The 17,015-nt window shown below is 39.0% G+C and overlaps 3 protein-coding genes across 5 annotated transcripts; 2 read left to right on the forward strand and 1 right to left on the reverse strand.

The window, feature by feature from the left end:
* The first annotated feature begins 218 nt into the window (after positions 1 to 218).
* LOC144020626 (uncharacterized) lies at positions 219 to 3,728 on the forward strand. Its single transcript, XM_077524272.1, has 3 exons — positions 219 to 367; positions 1,610 to 1,726; positions 2,248 to 3,728. The coding sequence occupies exons 1-3, from the start codon at positions 296 to 298 to the stop codon at positions 2,434 to 2,436; spliced, it is 378 nt and encodes a 125-aa protein (XP_077380398.1). The 5' UTR covers positions 219 to 295; the 3' UTR covers positions 2,437 to 3,728.
* Positions 3,729 to 3,984: 256 nt separating this feature from the next.
* Positions 3,985 to 6,142, forward strand: LOC144020625 (uncharacterized). Of its 2 annotated transcripts, none has more exons than XM_077524271.1 (4): positions 3,985 to 4,305; positions 4,477 to 4,585; positions 5,030 to 5,146; positions 5,567 to 6,142. In XM_077524271.1, exons 2-4 carry the CDS (start codon positions 4,487 to 4,489, stop codon positions 5,744 to 5,746), a joined length of 396 nt encoding a protein of 131 aa, XP_077380397.1. In that variant the 5' UTR covers positions 3,985 to 4,305; positions 4,477 to 4,486; the 3' UTR covers positions 5,747 to 6,142. The 2 variants fall into 2 exon arrangements, with proteins under 2 accessions (XP_077380397.1, XP_077380396.1); XM_077524270.1 differs by having other exon boundaries at positions 4,000 to 4,305; positions 4,444 to 4,585.
* Positions 6,019 to 16,517, reverse strand: LOC144020624 (polycomb group RING finger protein 2-like). Of its 2 annotated transcripts, none has more exons than XM_077524268.1 (9): positions 16,340 to 16,517; positions 15,589 to 15,716; positions 13,325 to 13,421; positions 13,189 to 13,244; positions 12,945 to 13,074; positions 12,664 to 12,703; positions 12,449 to 12,547; positions 10,940 to 11,020; positions 6,019 to 7,275 (listed from the first exon to the last, which is right to left on the reverse strand). In XM_077524268.1, exons 2-9 carry the CDS (start codon positions 15,704 to 15,706, stop codon positions 6,895 to 6,897), a joined length of 1,002 nt encoding a protein of 333 aa, XP_077380394.1. In that variant the 5' UTR covers positions 15,707 to 15,716; positions 16,340 to 16,517; the 3' UTR covers positions 6,019 to 6,894. The 2 variants fall into 2 exon arrangements, with proteins under 2 accessions (XP_077380394.1, XP_077380395.1); XM_077524269.1 differs by lacking the exon at positions 16,340 to 16,517 and adding an exon at positions 15,914 to 16,296.
* Between the last annotated feature and the right edge of the window lie 498 nt (positions 16,518 to 17,015).

The following is a 17,015-nucleotide window of genomic DNA, read 5'->3' on the forward strand; positions in this document are numbered from 1 at the left end:
AGACCATTGTACTAAGCAAACAACTAGCGAAGGAGGTGTGTTTCTTTTGAGGGGAAAACGACGACGTTGTCGGTCATTAATTATTTATTATTATTTAAAAAAAAAAAATTTAACATACGCGGGTGCGGTAGGAGGAGGAGAAAATGAGGACACTGGACATTACGTCGTTTTGTTTACATTTGCAGCCAATCCCCTTGCTTGAAGAGGCCATATTGGAATTTTAGTTGTACAGGTAGTAAGTGCTGTACTGAAGTTGCCGACCTACCTGCTTGCTATTACTCCATTCGTATGCAACATGAACACTGTCTGGAGAGGACTGCAGCATTTGAAACGACCTCGACCTCTATTACTTGCTTCCTCCTCATTGGTGAGGCTTATGTTTCGTCGCTTACCTAGTTAACATTGCAAGTTTAAAAATGTGCTACGTTGTATATTTTGTTTAGGTTAATATTTTCCCACTGGTGCCAAGTCACCACGCCTTGTTTTACTTTTCCACCTCGCCTTCGGTGCAGCCCATAATAACCAGTTTGCCAGGCGTCGAGTGAAAAAACAGTCCGCTTTTTCCCATTTGAAACTGTTTTGCAACGCTTCCATCAACACATAACATGGTAAGTGAATTTGGCACGTTAGTAAATAGTAATGAGTCACCAACGTAGGTAGCTCTAGAGACAAAGTTGACCATAAATGTTTACATAGAAAGCCTATGTTTCTGCTGTGAGGGATCGTTTGCTACAAGCCATTTAATAATGTGCAAAACACGACTATTTGACGCATGTTGTTTGTAATGATTTGCCAGCATGCAGTCGCCAAATTTAGCCGGATATACTGACAGGGACACTTAAAAATAAAAGATGTCAAAAGTATCTCATTCATCATTTCTCAAGTAAAAGTAAAGTCATTAGGATTTAAAAAGACTTGAGTGGAAGTTGAAGTATCAACTCGAGCTTTTTACTTAAGTTAAAACTAATGGTTTCAAAACTACTTAAAGTATAAAAGTAAAAGGTTGGAAGTGAGGTTGGGGAACATATAAGCAGAAGTTAAAAATATACATATTGTTTTCAATATGATCCATGTAGTCTAAACATGGTTTCTGATTAATCTCGTGTTCGTAGAATAGTAATTAATCAGATTAAACCACCCCAACATTTTTGACTTAACGTTAAGTACAAAAGCCATATCACCTTCCTTAAAAAAATAAATGAATAAATTCTAAAGGCCCGAATAGTTATTATATTAAAATGCTATGTTGAAGGCTGCTCCAACTGCAAAGCTTATCATTAAAATGTACCACATTTAGTCGTCCTACAATGCAAGATTACTAAACATTACCATGTGTTGTATGGAGCGGAAAAATATAATGACTACCAGTATTTACCTTAAGTATTGTAATGTATTGTAATGGTGCAAAAAGTCAAACTTCACTTGACGTGTCATCACTACCCTTTACTGGAAGGTAAGTGTGCATCCAAACTTTCCAGCAGTAATCGTGGTGAGGAAGTAATACAATAAGTTGACACTATATGACCTTATCAATTAAAACGTCAACAACATAAGAATGATTATAGCAGTTGCTATAATCTGCTGTTGATCTTAGCTGTCATCATTACAGGTGAACATTCGACCTGAGTCTACTCAGCCTGTCCCTGCAGCCCGTCTGCCCTACAGGGTGCGACTGTCTGCTGGAAAACGCTACGCCTGGTGTGCATGTGGGCACAGCAAGAAACAGGTTTGTCTGTGTGACAGTTGACATAACATCTCTGATTGACTCAGAAGGCCTGAAAAATTAGCTGCTTTTAAATGGTACTTCACATATACAAGGCCTTCGAAGCGCTTTACATTTTGGCTCCACATTTACCTACTGATGATGAAACATCAGGAGAAATTGGGTGTTCAGTATCTTGCTCAAGGAAACTTCGATATGGTCACAATGGCCTGGGATTAAACCCACACCTCTACAGGGTTGCGATACGACCGCTCTACCAATAATCTACTTTATTTTGATAATCTACTTTTGTCATTGTACTGTTCCTGTTTACAAACACAGTTTAAAATTATTATGATCTCAGCTGTACAAAAAAAAAAATGTTCCTGTGTCAACTCAAGAAATGCATTTAGTGTGGCTGGAGTAAAGTTTTGTGATTTATGCCTGTATATATATTTTTATTTTTATTTTTTGCATGTGAAATTGAATTAACAGAGTTGTTTAACTTTTAGACAATTTCTGTCACTGCTTTCTCTTTCCCTCAGCCTTACTGCGATGGAGCTCACAAGACCAAAGCACCAAACTTGTCTCCACTCCGCTTCACCTCTGACAAAGACAAGACTGTCATGCTGTGCGCATGCAAGCAAACAAGAAATGGTCCTTATTGTGATGGCTCACATTTCAAAGTCATCTACAAAGATGTGCTGAACTCAGTCAAAAGACTGGTTAAATGACCAATTCTCATGGATACAACAGATACCGTATTATGCATACCTCCATTTCTACCTCCTAGTAGGCTTGTACTTTTACCACTCCAAATTATATATATATATATATATATATATATATATATATAATCACAAATTTGTGCCTGAATTATCCGCTCAAACATTTAATGCAAATATATGTGATTCATCACTGTTATTTGAATTTATCTGCTATGTTATAAATGTTTCAATCAGATTACATGTGCTGAGGACTAAAAGTTGGCAGAGGATAGGGAAACCATTTTATTTTATTTTTTGGAGGGACGAGCAAAAATCCCAGTGGCAAGATGTGCCAAGCTCATTGAGACATATCAGAAATGACTTGCAGCCGTGTTTGCGCACAACGTGGCTTGCAAAAAGTACTGACATTCGGTGGTGACGACTGCATAGTTATGTGCATGCCAATTTTGTTTTGTTTTGTTTTTTTAACAAAAAAAAATACAGTGATACATAGTTTAATTCTCATTAGAATTCTAAACGTTTGTGCAGAGCTGTCAAATAAAGTTAAGATAAAGTAATTACATTTGAGATTAATATGACAAAATGTGTAAAAAGAAAGGAATGTCAGTCATTTTTGTCACGGGCCACACTGAAATTTGTCTGGCTTCATTTGGAGGGCTGTTATGAATATGAAATAGATGTTTCACGTCACATATTATTATGTATACAGTACACAACAAGATGATGGATAATTCGTTTTGAAATCAGAAGTGAAAAGTTTGTTCAACTTACTGTTTAATGTAACAAGAAAATAATAGATCAGATTTATATAGTGTTATTATGGACTCTCAAAGACACGGTGGATACATTATTTATGCACTCACACATTCACACTCTGGTAGCACTCAGCTAGCTGCCCTGTGGTAGGCTGTCGGAAGTGTGGCTGCCAGCGTGCACCTGCAGCCCCTCCGACAACCACCAAACATTCGCACCTTTTCAGGTGCCAGTGTGAGTGACACTGGAGGCAATGTGTGTGAAGTGTCTTTTTTTTAATTATTTTTTTTATTTTTTTATTTTTAATATTTATTGAAAGAACAACAATACAAAACACAACAGCCGTGTGTGAAGTGTCTTGCCCAAGGAAACAACGACACATGACTTGGGGAGAGCAGACAACCTTCCAGTTACTGGACGACCGTCTCTACACCCTGAGCCACGGCCGTCACGCAAAATGCTTGCATTTATTGCATTTTATAGGGCTGTGACAGAAAATGTGTAAAAAAAAAAAAACTAAATAAATAAGGTGAAGCTATGAATAATTTCCATATGTAATGGCGATACGTCATGCGCTGCGACTGCATGATGCCAACTCAAGATCGCCTCTGCATACCAACATCATATTTGAGTTCAATTAGAATTCCACGTGAAAGAAATCATAAAGTGAATACATGATGTGATAATTTAAGATACGAAGACGCTCGATTTATGACCAATCAATGACGTCACGTCAATGAAATGACGTCGAGGAGCTAAGATTTCATTTCCCCATTAGTAGATAATTGTTTTGTTTTTACCCAATCCAAATGGAAAGTGTTGGTTGATTTTTTTCGGGTTTTTTTTGTTTAGTTTAGTATTTTTGTGTTTTTTTCTCAATTTTTTTCCAAATGGGAAAGTAAGCCGCCTCAATTTGGATGTGTCACTTTAATTGTAGCGGTCACATCTTCCGCTTCCGGGTTGTGTCACTACTCGTGGCTTCTATTGACTTCTTGACCTGCCACTCAAACTACATCGACATTCTGATTGGCTTAATGTTTAACACTTGATTTTCACGTTTCTATAATAAGAGACCCAACCTTTCTTGCACCTTGAACAAGAAGACGATACCGCTGATCACAAGTGAGTCTGTTTAGAATTACACTTTATTTCATAGTATTTTTTTTCATGGTGATGTCGCTATATAGAGTGGCTCTGACAGAAAAGCAGCCTTTTGTCATTTCTTGTTAAATCATGGTAATGGCGTGTTGTGTTGCGTAGACTGAGCGAGAGGATACGATGTTTTAACTCCAGCTGTGGCGAGATGTCGATGAAAAAAATGAACACCTTGACGGCCAAATTAGATCATGGATGGATAACTTCAATTTTGAAACGATCTCGGATAGCAACTGTGGCTTCCAAGGTAAACACCTCTCTAACTCTCCCTGCCCCTATTTAATTAAACTGTATACAATAGTTTTTTTTTTGTGTTTTTTTTTTTTTTTTTTATTGATATGCAAATATACTGAACTGTATGACGTTAAAGCGGCACACAAGTTTGAGCTTATTATCGTTGTTCTTCGTATTACAATTAAGCTAAATCCCTAATGGTTACGCAATTCGTCACATTCGACACAAAACTATACTATAGTGTTTTGTTGAACGAGCGAGTTGAATGTGCAGTGAGCATGCGTTCAAGCACAATAAAACAATTAAATGTATCATTGTATTATTTTCCCGTCCAAAGTCTGTTAGGAAAGGCTCCAGCTCACTTTAATGACGACAAACAGGATAGTACAAATAACGGATGAATGGATTCTAAAGTGTTGTAAAAAAAAAAAAAAGAAGTGTGTTCAACTGTCATCAGGTCCACCTCTCCACAATTCCTCCTGAACCAGTCATCCCCTCTAAAAAACCTTTCAAAGTGGATCTTGTTGGTGGAAAGCGTTACTCTTGGTGCTCCTGTGGATACAGCAAGAAACAGGTAAAAGCTAACATGTACAGTACTTTCTCTTTAGTATACATTTCCCATTTTCCCGGGTTATGGGGAAGGCACAATAATAAAATATAATCCTCTGCAAAAAATAATACTGAGTTTTAGTCACATCCGAGAGGTATTGTTTTAATTGATGGTCTGAATATTGTAGCCTTATGTGAAGAACTGCATCACATATTGTTTAGTGTTTAAAATATTTTGACACACTGCCACAAGAGAATCAATTTTGAAGAGTGGTATGCGTTATCAATGTTTCTGATCAATCCGCAAATCACTATACCCCCTAACTAAATGAGGTAAGCATCAAAAAAGGATTCCTTAAAGTGTCATTGAAACTGTTGTTAGTGTACACAGTATTGTCCACATTTGATATTTTCTGATTTTATTTTATTTTTTTTCTCCTCTCAGCCTTTCTGTGATGGAGCACACAAGACCAAAGCCCAAGGCCTGTCCCCAGTCCGCTTCGTCCCAGAGAAAGACACCTCAGTTTGGCTGTGTGGTTGCAAATACACAAACAACCGTCCATACTGTGATGGCACTCACAAGCAGGACTTCATCATATCTGCCACGTTGCATGAAGAGAACTGATTATTTTTTTGTTTTTAAAAAGAATTTTAATTTTTTTTTTTTTTTTTTTTTTGGGCTTTTTGGCATATCTGTGAAGTACTCGACTTCACTGGAGATTTTAGAGAACAAATAAGGCAGAACATACTCAACACACTATGTAACGTCTTAACTGTGAATGTCATGTTTGCAATCCTCTACAAAGTTTGTGAGTGTGATAGAACAGTTAACAAAAGAACAGTCAATTGAACTGTTTCTTATTGAAAGCTTAACTCTACAATAGATAACGGGCATAATAAACTGCCAGCATTGAACTTTATTTCACAGTATGCTTCACAATTCCTGATGTTCTCAAGAAATGATTAATTTGACACTTAAAAAAACCTACTAAGTAAACATTTTATTGACCTAAAACATGCACATATGGCTGTTTTTTTTTTTCTTCTTCTTCTTTAAAGCATCGTTTTGCTGCTGTTGGAACGGAAACAAAAGGAATGCTGAGTTTTTGTGAAACATACATGGCCATGTATTCAAATCCCTTTTGTGTTCAGACATGAGACAAAAAGTATGATGGCCTGAAATACAAATACTCAGGTGAGTGTGGGAGTGCTTAAAAAGTGAAAGCTTCGAATGGTGTCAAATACTTGTCGGTTTGGACTGTGGCCATACTAAAGGAAAGTGCATCAACAGTTTTTGTCATGAACATGTTAACCTCGAGTGCTTACTTATACAGCAGTTATCAAATGACAAGGCAAGAATTGCTTTTTTAACTTTATATCCAAATGGTGCAGTTGTTTTCGTTGCAATGCACTTCTGCAATTTGTCAAGTTTACAGAAGCCAAATTAATGTACAAATTGAACAGTGGAAATGAAACAACCACTGTGTATACAATACAAAATGATTACAATGTCTTGTATAAAAGATAACTTTATACATATGTACGCAAATATGCCCACACTTGATACATACTGTACAGTCCGTATGTGCGCACTGTTCTAGTCTAACGCACATACACGCACACATCTATTTGGCTGCACACTTGAGTGTCACGGCGAACGATGAAAAACAGCCTTTTAAGTCCAAAAGCAACAAGGCTCCAGTTTGTATTTTTGCTTGTTGAGAAAGAAGGGAGCAATCCAAACTCTGTCCTCCCTGTTGTCATGCGCCGTTATTAGGTTGCGGGAGGCAACCCGCTTTTTTCCCCTCCCCTGACCTCCTCTTTGCTGGCCGCCGAGCTTGTGCCGTTGACGGCCACCTTCCGAGCGGAGGCTCCCTGTTTGGAGGAGAGCGCGTGTCGCTGAGTGCTGTTGGGCACAGTAGTACCGTTGGAGTTCTGGATGCCAGGAGAGGGCGTGTGAGGCGCGGGGCAGGATTGCGCGGAGGCTCGGGGTATCTGGGCCGAAGCGGGACTGTGGACTTTGTCGCTTTGTGAATCGCTCTCGGAGGTTGGGCTGGTGTTGACGCCGTCGGAGTGGCCCTGGACGGCGGACTGGGACGGCCTCCTACGCTTTCTCGTGGGTTTGACCAGGTACTGAAGGGGAATGGGTCCAGTCTGCGGACAGGTACACAATGTAAATGACTGCTCCATTCACTTGGGGAAAAAAATAAATTCCCTGGTAGAAGACCATTTCAATGTTGCACTCAAAAGGAAAATGGTGTATTTCTTGTGTAATCGTGTTGAAAATATTACATTCACTTCTAGTGATAAAAGTGGGCGTGTACATTAAAAAAAAAAAACGTATTGGAAATATAGTTTAATAAAAGCTAAGTCGACAGTTATTTCAGAAAATGAAGCTTGTCCCAATGCATTTTCCACTGCAGTAACACTGTAAGAGGAGAGCAGCCGCCATTACTGAACCAAGCGAATGGTCTGGAGTTATCGCTTGATTTTTCATAAATTTTTTGAGACAGGCACAGATGCACTGTTAGAAATGGGGGTGATATATTGACTTGAAAAAAAAAAAAAAAAAAAAAGTTATATTTTGTTTGTTTTTTTACTCTTAAATTTTAAATGAGACTTTTGGACTACAGTACATTTTAATTATTCAAAGGGATACTTGACTCATTGAACAATTTTCAGCAGTGAAAAGTTAATAGTTTGTCCAAAATGAATTTAATAACTTAATTTTTTCATGTACAATTAATACTTTTAAAAAGTATTTTTTCTACTCGCTGTCGACTGATGATGACGACATCACTTGTGCTGAGGAGTAAGTAAGGGCCAATCATGGCTCACCTATTGCCTGGGTTGGGTCAGTAAACTGAGCCACGATTGGGCATTACCTACTTCCTCAGCACGGGTGATGTCATCATCAGTCGACGGCAAGTAGAAAACTCACTTTTTAAAAGGTATTGTACATGAAAAATAATGACGTTACCACATTAATTATAGACAATATCTTAACTTTTTACTGCTGAAAATGGCTCAATGAGTCAAGTATCCCTTTAAGAAGTTGGGTTGAGGAGCAAACTCACAACGTTCAAGTTGGGAGATGGACACTAACACCTGAACCATGCTGCTCCTACTGCGTGTTAGTATGGTAAATGGGCCGCTTTTTAATACAGTGGTAGCTCTACTTACGAATGTACCTTCATACGAAATGTTCAAGTTATGAAACTCAACAGGAAAATATTGCCTCTTGTTACAAAGTTTCAGGATACAAAAGGTAAAACTACAGTATGAGCCCCTATTTGCAGCTCCCAAAGTTTCCTGAACGCAACATACTTAGAGCTGCTCTGCCATTGGCTATTACTGGCATCTTACTGGCATCCCATTGGCTAAGAGGGACCTGTACCGTGTGTGACCATAGATACATAATAGATATGTCTATACAGCGTCCTCATCATTCATCCATCGGGCCATGAGGTGTTGAGATAGTTTTACGTAAATATATTAAATAACGGCCGACGAATTTGTGCAAAAATTCAAACAATTGGTGATTGATGAAGGATATGTTGCACAGTAAGTTTTTAATTTGGACAAGACGGGCCTTTTTTGGGAAAAGATGCCTCGCCGTACCTGAAGTTTCCATCAAGTTTCGGAATTTATTGAAAAGAATCACCCAGAAAAAGTGTTCACGATTCGGGCGATCGCTCACTATGATGTTTGCCTTGGACGTTTTCAAAGGCTTGTTAAAAAAACAAACAAAAAAAACAAAAAAAAACAAGGGCTCCAGGTGGAGGAGTGGAACCATCACTTGCCTTCGGTGCCGGATGGCGTGGGTTCACTTATCCATCTGGGAGATCATGTGCGGCTTACATGATGTAAGAGTAAGTGTGTGAGTGATAAAAAAAATTTTAAAAAACAAACATCTTTGGATCAGTTCTTTCCAAATCACCAGGCAAAAACACTTCTGAGAGAGAACATGAACCAAAAAGAGGGCAAAAAACGAAGAGGACAGCAGTTAAAAAGGTAAATGACCATTTTTATTCTTCTTTGTTTTTTACATTATGCACAGCTCTCATTTATTGTGCAATAATCTAATTGTAACATGTATTTGTTACATGTTTTGATGTATTTGTATGCTTTATAAAACATTTACGTCTGAATTTTGGGAGGCTTGGAACGGATTAGGGCATTTACATGGAAAATGCATCTCTGCTTACAAAATTTTCTTCTTAAGAACTTTCTTCCAGAACCAATTAATTTCGTAAGTAGAGGTACCACTGCATAGTGCTTTATCTACCAAATACAGTAGCCAAGGACACTTCGACATGGTCACCAGGGATGAGGATCGAACCAACAACCTCATGGATGTGAAACGACCAATCTACCACGGAGCCATGCCGCCCCTAGTATATTAGTGGTGTCTCCAAAAGACCAAAGGCCAAATTTTGTTGGGTCTCTTGGAGGTACAAGAATTCCACCTGACACCATAGATATACAAACACCCAATAAAAACAGCATGGCGCAGGTGCTCGAAATAAGCAAGTTGCATCGCAGTTTGCGTGTCAAAATTTGCTCCTCATTAATAAACATTGATTCGCAGTCATTCACTTCAAGAGCCCACACATTATCGTCAATGGTGTCAACCAGGGGTGCCCACGTTCAGTCCTCGAGAGCCCCTAGCCAGCCTGTTTTCCATGTTCCTCGCCACTTAACACACCTGATTCATGATCAGGATCATTATCAGGCTTCTGCAAAGCTTGCTGATTAGCTCCTCATTAAATTCAGCTGCGCTGAAGGAGGGAGTTGAAAACCGGCTGGACGGTGGCGCTTGAGGACCAGACTTGCGCACCACTGGTGTAAACAGTGTATGCCAAGAGCACCATTGAACAGTTACTGCATAATTCGAAACGGCCCAGTTTATTGTAAAATAACAAACAAGCAATGCAGCTATGAAAGTGATTGTCAAAAAATCAAGTTATTTTGAGCCTTGAATGGAGGTCTTAAAACTTCCCTGTCACTAACTTATTTTTAAATTACTGACTAAATGTCAGACTATCCAGACCACCTCATTAGACCCATTTAATGTTTAATAAGAAGCATTTTTTTTTATTAAATTTTTTTAATGTTAGTTGTTACACGTATATAGTGCCATGAAAAAATACTTGCCCTCCTCTCATAGTGTATATTTTTTGTAGTTTACCCACCTTAATGTTTAAGGATAACAAAGAAATGTAATTAGTGCACAAAAATAACCAAAGTAAAGATAATTTACAGTCTTTAAATAATCTCCCTGATCCTGTGTGGAAAAAGGTAGTTGCCCGGGCCCCCTCCTCTTATGAAATCATGAATTAACAGTAGCTACCATCTAATCACATTTTTATGGAAAGTTGAATTCATTTCCTGGAGGGGCTCTGGTTGACTAGCATGGATTAATCAAACCATGAATTCTGCTGTATACCATAAAAAGCTGAGCGAGAATGTTTGGCCACCAGTTTGTGACCTCAAGCTGAAAAGTGTACTTGGGTTCCGCAACAGGCTAACAATCTAAAACACTACAAATCAACTTCTGAGTTGCTCCGAAAAACAAAATGACGGTTCTGGAATGGCTTAGTCAAAGTCCAGACCTGAATCAGATTGAAATGCTGTAGTGAGAAATGAAAAAAAGTCTTTCATATCTTTTCTGATTTTCACATTTGCTTGATTATCTTAAACATTAAAGTGGGGGAAATTACACTACACAAAAACAAAAACAAAAAAAAACAAAAAATTCACGGCACTAACTCAGCCAATAAAAATCCAAAAGCATGAAAAAGACTCCTTCACTCACCCGCCTCCACTCATAGAAGTAGGCAATATCCATTAGTGTGTAGTAGTCTTTCAGAGGTTCATCCCCATACAACACCTCGACCTAAAAACAAACATTATGCAACATTAGCTGCAGAACATTGTACCACATTAAAGCTGCCGTATGTAACAATTTGACCAAAAATATTTACAATACCCTTATTAACTTTACTTTATTAATGACTTCTAATAAGTAGATTAACACCTACTCCTGCGCATTCCATTCAGGCTAAATGCAGCAAGATTGCCTATTGTAGCTACAGCATGCTAGCGGAATGTGAACGCTACTATGCTGAGAGTATTCACAGCTGTACAAAACTTTTCTTACCTCTGTAAACAAATTGGTTATGACATTTGCAGCGTCTGTGCCATAGTGGCCAACTTTATGTTGTGAAAAATTGAATGATTTGTGCTTGTAGGTGAGGAGCTGCCAGGGGCCAGTGCTTGGCCCAACAATTTTCTGTAGCAAGCCCAAAGAGGTGCTCTTTGCCCGACTTGCTTTTATGCACGCGTCCCTTCTAACTGGGGAGCTCGAAATGTCGGGAGATTAGTGGGAGAAATTACTGATCGGAAGCCACACAGGACATGAGGTTGAAATTCGGAATTCTCCTGCACGAATCGGGACAGTTGGCAAGTATGGACTGTGCTGAGTCTTTAGTAATAAAGTGTACATGAAGAAGGGAGTATGCAGTTCTATTTTTCAGCCACACGTGGCAGTAGTGATTTGAGATTAAATTTCTTCCATAGAGCAGCTTTTAAGGTCAGTTCATTAAATAGTTGTACGACATACTACAGTGAGCAACTACATCTATTTAGATTTTTAATCATCTACTATATTTTAAATTGTTCTACGAAGTTTCACACCTATATTATTGTTGGTAGGAAATGCATTAGAGGTAGTGATGCAGTTTTCAACTTTCATTTTTTACTATAAAAAAAACAAAACAAAAACATGGGGAATACATGGAATTGGAAAAACTGTGGTGAATAGTAATTTGTTAACCAACAAAACTTGCCTACATTAAATACTGCAGTTTTGTGCCAACAAAGTAGGGCCCGACCAATTATAATCGGCCGATTATTGGCCTTCAAACATTGGCCAAAACAATCGGGCAGGTGGGCCAAATGGACGATTATTTTCCTCTTAAAACATTATCAAAGTTTTATCGAAGTATCTGACGCTATGAAAGTACCCTGAATGCATCACTTTGCTTGCGTAGCATTAGCAACTAGCAAGTGTGTAGCGTATTTTATTCTGGTTATTCTGTTGTCCCTAATCATCCTTTAACCTGTTTAATGACACCGCAGTTGGAGTTAACTGTAAAAGCTAGATACACAATGTTAAGAGCTACATCCACTGTCTATTTAAATACAAAACATGCTTCGTTTTGAAAACATCGCTAGCCTAGCGCTAAAAGGAAGTTAGCAAAAAAGTGTCAACAGCATTGGATGAATTCTTTACAACATGATTGCATCTTGTGTGAGTAATTACCCTGTAGTTGCTGGGTATATCCATCTTACTTCTGAGGAACTTCGCTAAGTGCATAACGGACATGGCTGCTGGGCACTGCAGGAAGCGTTTACCATTGGACTGAGAACAAAACACAAATCCGGGGTGAGGAGTCGGACCACAAAAAACATCAACTTCAACAGGATGTGGGCTCTGATTTCACTAATCCTTATCTCTAAAGTGAAACCAGGTTTTACCTTGTCTCCATCCACCTCTGTACGCTGCCTCTCATTAGTTCTGCAGAAAAATTAAAAAAAATCAAAGCGTATCATGTAAATGCGGAATGCATTAGCATTTCAGAGTGGCAAAAATAAGGTGAAAAAAATGAACTATACAATTTCATTCAATTTTTTTTGTAATTGAATTATCTACAGCTGAAATACATGATAGGACAAATAAACTGTGTCAATGTATTTTGTCAGTTTAAAACTTGATTTTGAAAATACAGTATTATTATACAGTATGTCTATCAACTAACTTGCTCCTCTCGTAGAACTGTATTGACAAACTGATGATTTCATCTTCAGCAATGTTAAATGTCTCCACCACTTCCCCTGGTTCCAGAACACGATTCTCAGAGTAGAAATCTCGCCTCCGCTTCATCTCATCTGTGAACAGTGAACAACAACAGCAGCAATGACATAAAGCCATTTTCTGTTCAAAGATCAAACAAACCTTTTGTTCAAAGGCCCTTTGTAACATAAAAATATGGGCGGTCCTACCTTTGAACAACCCCGGAACAAGCTTATATACTATGTCTTGTAGAGTTTTGTCCGCTCTAAAAGGAAAGAATAAGTTTATATATTTTTTTAAATTGCCTTTAATAAATGATAGTAAATGTGATCCATGCTTATTTACCTGATGCTGAGCTGTGGACATGTTTTGTGAACCTGGACGTCGCATCGAGGACAGAACTTGTTTGTCTCCAAGAAGGCAACGATGCATGTTTTACAAACTACACACAGACAACACAATGCAGCCAGTCACTATTAAGATTTTTTTTTTTACAACACCAGGTGCCGTTCTTAAGGCAGCTTTGACCTCTGAAATTGGGCACAAGTCATTATACGCTGGAGTCTTTTACTATGCAAACGCATATGTCAAGTCATAACTATTGGAAATATTTCTCTGAAAACACTTCTCGGCTATCGGGGTTGGGGAAGCCTTTTGTACCGCCGGACTCATTCATTCCTTTTAAAACTTTTTTTTTTTTTTTTTTTTTTTTTTTTTTAACACATCAGCAATATTATATTGCTTTTTTTTGTTTGTGTTAAAATATTTGTTCTTATTTGATTTTTTTTTTTTTTACGTCAGCAATATTATATTGCTTTTTTTGTTTGTTAAAATATTTGTTCTTATTTGAATATTTTTTTAACGTCAGAAATATTATATTGCTTTTGTTTGTGTTAAAATATTTGTTCTTATTTGAATTGCTTTGTTATGGGTCATTTGATAAGCAACGTGACAGAGGTGTATTACCCGGGATTTACACAGGATGCAGCTGCGGTGCGGCTGCGGTGCGTTCCGGCGACGCAACCAATTAGGTTCCATTCATTCGAATGGTGCAATTTGCACCACTTGCGTGTGCGTTACGTGTCGACTGCGTCTCCCTCCTGGATAGACCTATTTTCTACTTTTGCCGGACGCCACATCCGTCGGTCTCCGGCAAATGGCAAGCTAGCACAAAACACATCGAGCGGGACAGGAAGACCGCCGCAGTTTCAAAATAAATTTCCGGTTACCTTTCAGAATAAAACACTCGCCAGCTCCTATTTCGTAAGCATGTCAGCAAAACGTGATGTGGGCGTAGCCGGGCCTGGCGTTAACGGGCGAGGTGCTCATTCACAGTTTAGACACCAGCGAACATGGACGAGGAAAGGTTTATATTGGAGGTGGAAAGCCACAAAATAATAAAAGGACACCTCACTTTCTGCTTCTCTGTTGAGAAGACTTTCTGAGTGTTTGTAGTTGTTTTCAATGCCACATGATCGCGCGCCGTCACGCAAGACACGGCGGGAAGTGGTCGGCGACGGAGCTGCCGGACCGCAGCTGTGCGGAGCCGGTGTGAGTTGGCCAAAAAATTGATGCATCCGGAGCACGCAGTCAAGGCGCACCGCACCGCAGCCGCACCACACACGCAACCGGTGTAATTCCCGGGTTAGAGCGCCGCCTGCTCCAGGACAACAGAGAATGTTGATATTTTTAAAAGGCTCAAGACTTTCCTATTTAGTTTAGCTTTTAACTCATTGGTTTATTTTTTTTATATATTTTTCTGTTCACTTATTTATTCATTTAACTATATTGTTTTTTGTTTTTGTTTTTTACTCATTTGATGTAGGTCTATAGGCCTAAATAGCTTTATTTAGGCCTTAAGTATTAGGCCTTTAAGGCCTGATATATAAATATTGATGTAAATTGAGTAATCGTTGCATCGCTACACAGAATCAAACCGAATCGAATTTTAATCCGTTCTCGTATCAGATCACACCCCATGTATCGAGATCCGTATTCAATCATCTTGATTGGAGAAATTTACACCCCTAGTATGAACAGTATGTATGTGTTTACATGTGGCGATGGGAGGGGTTGATTTCTGTATGTTTGTTTTCTTCTCTTTTGGTTGTTTTTACCTTTTGTGTTACATTTTTAATATATGAAGAGTTTGATATAAATCAAATTTGATTTGAGAAAAACTTTTAAGAGTTCATTATTATTATTATAAACAGATCAGTTGTAACTTGTTAGCAAAACGCTCCGTCAGTGACAGACTAGAATCTGTCAGTATTGAACCAGTTAGTCACTGTTCCAGTCAATAGTGGACAAAAAAACAAAAAACAAAAAAACACTTCCGTCGGTACTTAGTCTGTCAGGTTTTTTTTTAAGTGTCCCGCCATTTGTTAGCAAAACGGGTGTCCGTCAGTGACTCTGTTGATTTCATCTTATTTATCTAAGGGCCATAGTCAGTCAACTTTGGGTGATGTAGTAGCCCCGGGCCATCGGCCCACTGTTAATATAGAATGTTGTGTAGAGTAATCATAAATAATTGCAGAATGTCCAAGTGTGACTTAGGAGTCTGACCATACTCTTGAGTTTTATAGAGGTTAATAGGGGATTGTACTTACAGGAATGGAGGCATTCTACAATGGTGGTAGCATCAACCAAGTAACCAGCGCACAGTGGACAAGTGAGATGTGAATTCAGATCTGTGATTTTAATCCTGTTGGTCTGCATTTTGTCCATCTAGGAAGATCTGCAAGAGGAAACAAATGATTAATTATGTCGTTTTTGTCTTATTCTTTAAAATCACAGGTAGGGTAGGTGGAGGCTATCATCATGGAACTAGTTGTCCGTCATATCCTTATTTAAAGTCTGTCGCACAGACAATGTCTGCAGCTCGTCCTTGGACAGACAAGCTGCAACAAAGAAAGCCCATCGCGGTCAAAATACCTGCAAAAACATTGAAGCGATAAACGAAGCTTTGTCAGGGTGATCAGTGCAGCTCATGCAGCCCGGGTGCTGGTGTACAGCAGCCCACTATTGACTAGCTCCTGTGTGGCCTCCTCTTAGGGCATCAGCTTGGTTGCTTGGCCAGCAGCAACAAAGACAGAGCCCATTTGTGCGGAGCTCCGCCGTTCGAACTAGCGGCACAACGGAACACGTCGAGCGAAAACAGCCGACACTGAGAAGGCGCAGAGCTTCAGAAAATCACACTGGTACACAAAGCAGCCATCTTAAAATTCACTGACAGGGCTTGTATGAAGACGCGAACAAGAGAGGCTCAAAATGTGACACCGTGCAAGGGAGTGCGTCGCAAGCAATCGAGCGGCGTGTCGCCACGCACAAAAAAATCTGCTGGCTAAGCTTCATTCGTACCTGATTTATTTGACATCGACGCTTCGTTCTCCTCCCAGCGAGGATCCAGATAGGCGCTTACCACTTGGTTACAATTTGCAGCAGCGCCAGAAAATGGCTTTTTTTTTTTCAGCCCCGTCAGAGGACTGCCCATTTTGTATCACGTGATATTATTTTGTCGCCTAGTTGACGGGGCCACGGGGTGTCCACTCCACCGCGAGCCTGTGTGGGCCGCTCTCCCACTGCTCACTGACTGGCTGTCTGTGGACACTTCTCTGCAAAGATTTTGATGCTGCGTCGTTGACTTATTGCAGTCATTTGCCCATCGGGGCCATGTAGAACACTTTCTAAAATATACAGCATAAATTATGTACAGTACTTACTTGCTTACTAATTAATGTTTTTCAAGCAGAGAAATCATTTGAATAAAAAAACAGCCTTTGGTGCCCATATGAATGCATTATTAACAGTTAAATAAAATAAATCGCCATTTGCATTTAGTACTAATTTATAAAGCCAGTATAGTAGCAATTTTGTAATAATCGAACGTATTCGTTTCCTCATTTTAAATGTGGGTTCTGTAATCCATGTAGTCATAAATTCAACCAATAAACCAATTCAGCAAAATTCCATTAAATATCGTACCGTGATTATTGGGAAGTCACGCACTAATGCTTGTATAGTTGTATATGCAACA

The sequence above is a fragment of the Festucalex cinctus genome, chromosome 6, assembly GCF_051991245.1.
Source record: "Festucalex cinctus isolate MCC-2025b chromosome 6, RoL_Fcin_1.0, whole genome shotgun sequence".
Classification (NCBI taxonomy): Eukaryota; Metazoa; Chordata; class Actinopteri; order Syngnathiformes; family Syngnathidae; genus Festucalex; species Festucalex cinctus.

Coding starts and splice junctions, on each gene's coding strand:
- LOC144020626 (XM_077524272.1), top strand. CDS start 296: ATGAACACTGTCTGGAGAGGACTGCAGCATTTGAAACGACCTCGACCT. Junction 368..1,609: donor TACTTGCTTCCTCCTCATTG/GTGAGGCTTATG, acceptor TCATCATTACAG/GTGAACATTCGACCTGAGTC. Junction 1,727..2,247: donor GTGGGCACAGCAAGAAACAG/GTTTGTCTGTGT, acceptor TCTTTCCCTCAG/CCTTACTGCGATGGAGCTCA.
- LOC144020624 (XM_077524268.1), bottom strand. CDS start 15,706: ATGGACAAAATGCAGACCAACAGGATTAAAATCACAGATCTGAATTCA. Junction 13,075..13,188: donor TGTTCCGGGGTTGTTCAAAG/GTAGGACCGCCC, acceptor CACTGTTCACAG/ATGAGATGAAGCGGAGGCGA. Junction 12,704..12,944: donor CAGTTCTACGAGAGGAGCAA/GTTAGTTGATAG, acceptor ATTTTTCTGCAG/AACTAATGAGAGGCAGCGTA.
- LOC144020625 (XM_077524271.1), top strand. CDS start 4,487: ATGTCGATGAAAAAAATGAACACCTTGACGGCCAAATTAGATCATGGA. Junction 4,586..5,029: donor TAGCAACTGTGGCTTCCAAG/GTAAACACCTCT, acceptor AACTGTCATCAG/GTCCACCTCTCCACAATTCC. Junction 5,147..5,566: donor GTGGATACAGCAAGAAACAG/GTAAAAGCTAAC, acceptor TTCTCCTCTCAG/CCTTTCTGTGATGGAGCACA.